This window comes from Babylonia areolata, chromosome 4 (assembly GCF_041734735.1).
Source record: "Babylonia areolata isolate BAREFJ2019XMU chromosome 4, ASM4173473v1, whole genome shotgun sequence".
NCBI classification, from domain to species: Eukaryota; Metazoa; Mollusca; class Gastropoda; order Neogastropoda; family Buccinidae; genus Babylonia; species Babylonia areolata.
Genome location: NC_134879.1, coordinates 41,892,961 through 41,900,460, shown reverse-complemented (window position 1 = coordinate 41,900,460; position 7,500 = coordinate 41,892,961). Strand labels below are relative to the sequence as shown.

The 7,500-nt window shown below is 45.9% G+C and overlaps 1 protein-coding gene across 1 annotated transcript in view; it reads left to right on the top strand.

The window, feature by feature from the left end:
• The window catches only part of LOC143281188 (uncharacterized), a 446,958-nt gene that overhangs the window by 324,144 nt on the left and 115,314 nt on the right, over positions 1 to 7,500 (top strand). The window contains exon 11 of the mRNA XM_076586227.1: positions 5,097 to 5,294. Coding sequence (XP_076442342.1) covers positions 5,097 to 5,294 — 198 coding nt within the window. The remainder of the gene's footprint in view (positions 1 to 5,096; positions 5,295 to 7,500) is intronic.

The following is a 7,500-nucleotide window of genomic DNA, read 5'->3' as shown; positions in this document are numbered from 1 at the left end:
AGTGGAGGAGGGCCCAGCACTGTACTGCTGCTTGTGTTATCAGCTTCATCAACCCGTGCGTGGCCTGCATCCCTGCTGCAGGGAGCTGTCAAAGCATGTACTAACTGACCACAGGCCTGTTACCTCTTACAATCCACCTTACCCCCCTCACCTCTCACCCAACTCCCGCCACCCCCCACCCCCCACCCCCCAACCCCTCACCTACTCCTGCCTACCCCCTTCTCCCTCCCTCCCTTCTCTCTCCGCATGAATTCGGATGAGACGATAAACCGAGGTCCCGTGTGCAGCATGCACCTGGCGCACATAAAAGAACCCAAGGCAACATAAGGGTTGTTTGTCCCTGGCAAAATTTCTGTTTGTCCTTGTCTGTTTGTATATATCTGTCTGTCTCTGTCTCTCTCTGTCTCTGTCTGTTTCTCTCTGTCTCTCTGTCTCTGTCTTTCTCTATCTCTGTCTCTCTCTCTCTGTCTCTCTCTCTCTCTCTCTCTGTCTTGATGATGGCCATAGGCCGATGTACAATAAACCATTTGTCTTGTCTCTCTGAATGTTCACTTAAGTAGGAGAAGAAAAAAAAAGACACACACACACACACACACACACACACACACACACACACCAAAAAAACAAAACAAAAAAACCCGATGTTCGCGCGAGAGAGGTAACATACTTTGTCATAATCTGTCGGCCACATGCGGGCCTCGCCTCCCTTGCATGCCCTCGCCTGACCCCTGACCTTGCATTGGGAGTTGTCTGTCCCTGACGGCAGGGGTAGCGACGGCATGTGACGGGCCTAGCCATTGGACATGTTAAGAGCACTGTACAGGCTATCTGATTGGACAGTAAGAGTTCGTGTTTTGACTCCACTGCCTTCCCTTTTACCATCATTACGTCCAGGTTGTGTTCAGTCACCGAGTCAGCAACTGTTCGGGTTCGGCTGGCAAATGTGGTTTAAGTTACCATCTGTGTAGTCAAGTTTGTGATGTAATTGTGACAGACTCAGCGGGGGGTTTGGGTACTGTTATAATTCAGAGCAGCTGTCTTGTGGGTTTTTTTGTTTGTTTGTTTGTTTGTGGTTTGGGGGGGTGGGGGGGGGGGTTAAAGCTTCCCACGTTTTGGGGGTTTTTTTGTTTTTGTTTTTTTTAATGCCTACACTGGGAAGGACGGAAAAAGTACTTGATGTTTTTTGTTCTGTTTTTTTTTCTTCCTGAACGTTCTTCCAATGTCACAGAAATGTGTACATGTTGTTTTACTTGCTGACCTTTAAGTTAATCCCTTTTTTCGTGTTTACGTGTGCGTCAGACTTACTCACCCGTGAGCTACCAGCCTTTTCGATGCACACATAATTTTTGATAGGATTGATAAAGATGCGTGTAATGGCATTGTATTGTATTGTATTGTATTGTATTGTATTGTATTGCATTGCATTGCATTGCGTTGCATTGTTATTGCTGCCAGTCGTAGACTTGCATCAGGATCCTTGTAAAATGTGTGTGCGTGTGTGTGTTTGTGTGTGTGTGTGTGTGTGTGTGTGTGTGTGTGTGTGTCGGAAAATGAAAATTATTCACCAACACCACTTTAACTCTGTGTGTGTGGTGTGTGTGTGTCTGTGTCTGTCGTAAAATGAGAATTATTCACCAACACCACTTTAACTCTGTGTGTGTGTGTTGTGTGTGTGTCTGTGTCTGTCGTAAAATGAGAATTATTCACCAACACCACGTTAACTCTGTGTGTGGTGTGTGTGTGTGTGTGTGTGTGTGTGTGTGTGTGTGTGTGTGTGTGTGTGTGTGTGTGTGTGTGTGTGTGTGTGTGTGCAAAATAGTACCAGTTGATGATTATCACCATTCCCTCAGCCTACCGTGTCTTTTCTTCTTTAATTGAACCCGAGAAAGAAAAAAAAAACCACGTATAACTAAATGATGTGGTGCACGAGGGAATTATTACAGCAAAGAACTGGGGTTTGTTTAAAAGAATCGAGGGGTGCCATAAAAGTATATTTCACTCTACATACTTTACCGTGGCCCACTAGTGCAGACTCCGACTGGGAGTCCGATTCCTGTCCTGTGCAAACTACTGTCCGCGGAGAAACGAAAGTAGCTACGGCCGATAACCTCGCTATAAAGTTACAGTCGAAATATATCAGCTGTTTGATGCATAAGGGTATATCCAGAGTGAAAATAAAGGACTGAGATTTGGTGTGGATGTTACATAAAATTAATGTAAAATACATTCAGATGAAAATATATAACATATCTAAATACGGCATCAACGCGTCCGTCGAGAGAAAGCTGCAATAAATGTGGGTTTTCACGGTTAAGTGTGTGTGCGAGCGCGTGTATGTGTGTGTGTGCGTGCGCGCGCGCGCCTGTGTGTCTGTGTGTGCATGCGTGCGTGTGTATTTCGTGTGTGTGTGTGTGTGTCACTCTGTGTGTGTGTGTGTGTCTGTGTCTGTGTGTGTGTGTGAATGTACGGAGATCATTGCACCCAGTGGCCACATGAAAAATGCACTGAGATCACAAACAGAAGTGCAGACCCATGTGGAAGTTATGGCACGCACGGTAAACGCAAAAGGGGGGTTATAACCACGCAAAGAGAATCATAAAAAAAAGACACTGAACAAACGTTCAGGCATGACCTCATTGTGGCAGAAGCCCCGCATATGGGTATTCCTTTGACCGCGGAGGAGGCAAGACACGTCCATAGTGTGACCCATCACTGAATCGAAAAAAAAAATTAAAACAGATAAATATATATATATATATATAATCAAATAGAATATGTCTTTATTAAGAAGTGTACCGGGGTCACAAGGAATATTGGGAGGGGATAGTACATAACAAGGTACGAACATAAATCGAAAATCCTACACAAACGCAGATACAGTAGAAATACGATACATACAAGTGCATATCGATATAAAAAAAACAACACAACTTTCTTTGCTGGGTTTTTGTCCTAGAGACCTGCAAAAGATTGATTTCGTTCTGTGAGTTACGCATGTGAAGAAGTTCTGCTAGTAGCTGAAGTTACTTCAAAATATGGTCCTTCAAACCTTGTGTGGTGATGACGCTGGTTTTGACCTCCCAGAACAAGGTGTGGTTCATGATGTGTTTTCACCGGGGTTTTTTTACGGAAATGACATGCCACGTTTGTTCCCCCGCCTTCTTTACTTGCTTCCTTCCTTTCTTCCTTCATGTCTTCTTCCCTCTCTCCGTCTTTCATGCCTTCATTCCTTCCTCCCTTCCTTCTTTCCTTCCTTACTTTCTCTCTTCCTTCATTCTTTCCTTCTGTTTTATTTCCCTGCTTTCCGTCTTTCCTCCCTTCCTGCCTTTCTGCCTTCCCTGCTTATTACCCTACTTCCTCTTCTTCTCTTTGTCTCTTCTTTGCTTCCTCCCTCCCTTCGTTCCTTCCTTCCTCCTCCCTCCTTCCCTCCCTCCCTTACGTATTACCCCAATTCCTTCCTTCCTCCCTTCCATCCTTCCTTCTGTCCTTACTCCCTCCCTTACTTATTACCCCGCTTCCTACCTTCCTTCCTTCCCTCCTTCCCTCCCTCCTTCCTTCCTTCTGTCCTTCCTCCCTCCCTTACTTATTATCCCACTTCCTTCCCTTCTTCCTTCCTTCCTTCCGTCCTTCCTTACTTCCTTATCACCCAATTTTCCCTCTTTCCTTCCCCTCTTTCTTTCTTCCTTCCTTCCTGCCTTCCTTCCTTCCTTATTCCTGCGTTCCTATTTTCTTTTTCTTTTTTTTCTTTTTTTTTCCCCACTTTTGCCGCTTTCTCACCCTGTACCCAAGATAACGTCGATAGTGCTTGTTTGCACAGAGCACCGTACCGGCGGAGCATCAATCAGGGTTCGTTCGAAGCGCACGTGCACCAAACGAACCGCTTGAATAATACAGTAAACCTCCGGGGCGCCCTTACTGTGTGTGTGTGTGAAAAGAGCGGTTGTTTGCATGTGTGTGCCGGCGAACAAGGACAGGGAAGAACTGGACAGTCCAAAGTTATCGGGGGGGTTCTTCTTCTTCTTCGCCATTGTGTCAGCAAAGACGCGCATACACGTAATATTGAAAGGGCGTGGTTTGTTTGGCTCTGTTGTCGGGTGACGGGGGGGGGGGGGGGGGGGGGGGGGGGGGGTGAGGGGGGACGAGACGTAGGGATAGAGTTCTTTGCAGTGGACTATGCAAAGCGTTGCCACTTTTTTTTTTTTTAATGTGTTTGTTTGTGTTCCTTATCGTCATAATCACCATCGTCATCATCAGCATCATCGTCATCATCAATAGCATCATCATCATTATCGACATATCATCATTTACATCATCATCATCATGATAATCATATTCAACAACAGCAACAGTATCATCGTCATCATTGATGTTAATGTTTTTAAGGGATATTGTTTTGTTGTTGGTTTTTTTTCGATTTTCCTCACTCCATCATGATGCGAATCAGTAACTGACTTAGGTCGGGGGGCGAGGCGGGTGAGGGGGGATTGGTGGGGGGGGGGGGGGGGTTAAAACGGCGGAAGGAGAGGACTGGGCCTCGCCTTCCTATGCCGAGCACGAAACACGGTGGATATGTAATCCACTAAGAGTGGGAGCTGTGGTTTAGTGGTAATATTTTGTCCGACTGGGAAGCCAGTGTCCACGAGTTTGATTCCCACCGCCCCCCCCCCCCCCCTCCCCGTCCCCTCTCTGCTATGCAGTACAATGCAATGCAGTACGATATGAAACGATGCAATACAATACAATGCAACACAACACAATACAATGCGATGTCGTGCGATGCGATGCGATACGATACTATACGATACAAATCAGTACAATACAATACAGAACAGCACAATGCAGTGGAATACAATACAATTCATACAATACAATGCAATGCAATGTAATACGATATGATACGATGCGATGCGATACGATACAGTACAATACAGTGCACAGAGAATTCTGTTGTGACAAAAGTAATGCAATGCAATGCAAAACAGCACCATGCAATACAGTACAATACATACAATATAATACGATGCAATACAATATAACATAACACAAGACAACAGTATGACGCATCCTCTGTATATGTCTGTGCACCTCCTCCACAGGGAAGACCCAGACGATGCTGGGGAGTGACGGCAGCGGCCTGACCCTGGGCGTGATGCCCTGTGCCATCGCCTGGCTCTTCAAGCTCATCAACGAGCAGAAAGACAAGACCGGGGCACGTTTCTCGGTGAGGGTGTCGGCCGTGGAGGTCACCGGCAAGAACGAGACGCTACGGGACCTGCTGACTGACATCGCTCAAGGTGAGTAAAAAAGCATAGAGGGGGGTCTCGTTTTTGGGGGGTGGGAGATTTTTTTGTTTTGTTTTTTGTTGTTGTTGTTGTTGTTTTTGTTTGTGTTTTCTCTTGTTGCATTGGAAATTTGTATGTTGTTGTTGTTTTGCTTTGTTCCCATGTTTATTGTTTGTCGAGATGAAAGAAAAACGACAGTATGAGGGGGAATTTAATGATAAACAAGTAATAAAGAGTGGTAACTATGTTCATACACAACAGGGCGCACAACTGCAAGTCAGTGTTGTTTTTGCTTACGTTTGTTTGGGGGATTTTTTTTATATATATATATTTTTTTTTTATGGGGATGTGGCGGAAAAGGGAGGGAGGGAGGGGGTAGGCTTGCAGGGGGTGGGGAAAGATGGGATGGGGTTTGTTGGGGATTGGTGGTGGTGGTGGTGGGGGTGGGGGTGGCGGGTTTGCTTTGTTGTTTCTGTGAATGTTGACCTGGCTTCTTTTTTTTTTTTTTTTTTTTTTTGGTTGTTCTATTTTGCAAGTCTCGGTACTTTGTGAGTATGATTGTGTTTGTGTCTGTCTTAATGTCTCCGTCTTTCCATCTCTCTGTCTCTCTATCTCTCTCAATATCTATATATATATATATATATATATATACCTCTCTCTCTCTCTCTCTCTCTCTCTCTCTCTCTCTCTCTCTCTCTCTCTCTCGTCTACTTCTTCTTCTTCTTCTTTTCAGTCTCACCATCTCAAAAACCATTTCGAAAACAGGGTGTTGGAATTAAGAAGACAGAAAGATAAATAAATAAATAAGAAAAAAAAATCGTAAACAATAGTCCTACACAAGACAACCGGGTTTGCAAAACATTGCGCTTTGTGGTTAAGATGTTGTGTGTGGCGGGGGAGGGGAGGTGGGGTGTGGTGGGGTGAGAGAGAGAATTGCAGAAACAGTAATGAGGGATGTGGTTGGGGGCGTGGTGAAGGGTTGGGGGGGGGGGTGCGGGGGGGGCTGGGGGTGTGAGTGGAGACAAGCAAAGAAAACTGTTTGAAAAACACGTCCACGGGGGGGGGCCATTCTGTACGAGATTAAAGAACAGGCCTGCCTGCATCTCTCTGTACACCAGCCTGCATGGAAACCAGTGTTGCACCGGAGAGAGACAGAGAGGGGTGTAGAGAGAAAGAGAGGAAGAGACGGGGATAGAGAGAGAGAGAGTGGGGAGACAGAGTGAGAGCGAGAGAGAGCTGGAGAGAGTAGAGCACAAAGAGAGACAGGCAGACAGATAGAAAGAGGGAAGGAGATCGACACAGAGAGAGAGAGAGAGAACAGGGTGGTATGGGTGGGATGGTTGTCTCGCTTTCTTTCTCAGTTTCTTTCATCCTGGCATTCTCTTGTAGAAGGAGGGCGGAGTGTCGTTTGCCAGCTATCGTCCCTTGCTCTTTTATGCACATCATTAAAAAAAAAATTGATAAATAAAATAATCCCGCAAGTAAATAACAAATGAACAACCATTCGGATCAGTTGTGTTCGGATCTGCTTACGTGTGTGTATCTTACTGTGTGACATGACGCATCAGCAATTTCTTTCTTTCAGAAGATGAGACTGCTCGTGTTAAAGAACAGTGTCGGGCAGATCATCTGCATGCTTGCTGTGTTTTTCTTTCCCCCCCTCCTCCTCCTCCTCCTCCTTCTTCTCCTTCTCCGTCTCCTTCTTCTTTATTTTGTTTCTTTCTTCTCCTCCATCTTCCTCTAATTCTATTTCTTCTTCCTCCTCCTCCTCCTCCTCCTCCTCCTCCTTCTTCTTCTTCTTCTTCTTCTTCTTCTTCTTCTTCTCCTCCTCCTCCTCCTTGTTCTCCTCCTCCTCCTCCTCTTCCTTGTTCTCCTCCTCCTCCTCCCTCATCATTGCCCCCCCCCTCCTCCTCCTTCATCTTCAGAAGGTACTGCCGATGTTTGCGCTGTCAGTAATATTGTTGTAGACGGGAGCTGTCAGCGTCAGTTCGTCTTGAAGTGATGACAAAAGGGATAAGAGGATGTCTGCGAGGCGCCCATCATCCATGTTCCTCCGTTTTCATTTTTCAAACCCGAGGCATAGTACAAGAGGGGGGAGGGAGGGAGGGAGGAGGAGGAAGGGGGAAGCAGTAAGGTGGGAGGGTGCGAGAGACACTTGGGAAGAAACCGAATATTATTTTTTGACACTGGGAAAAGTCAAGTCCTCGACACGACTGTT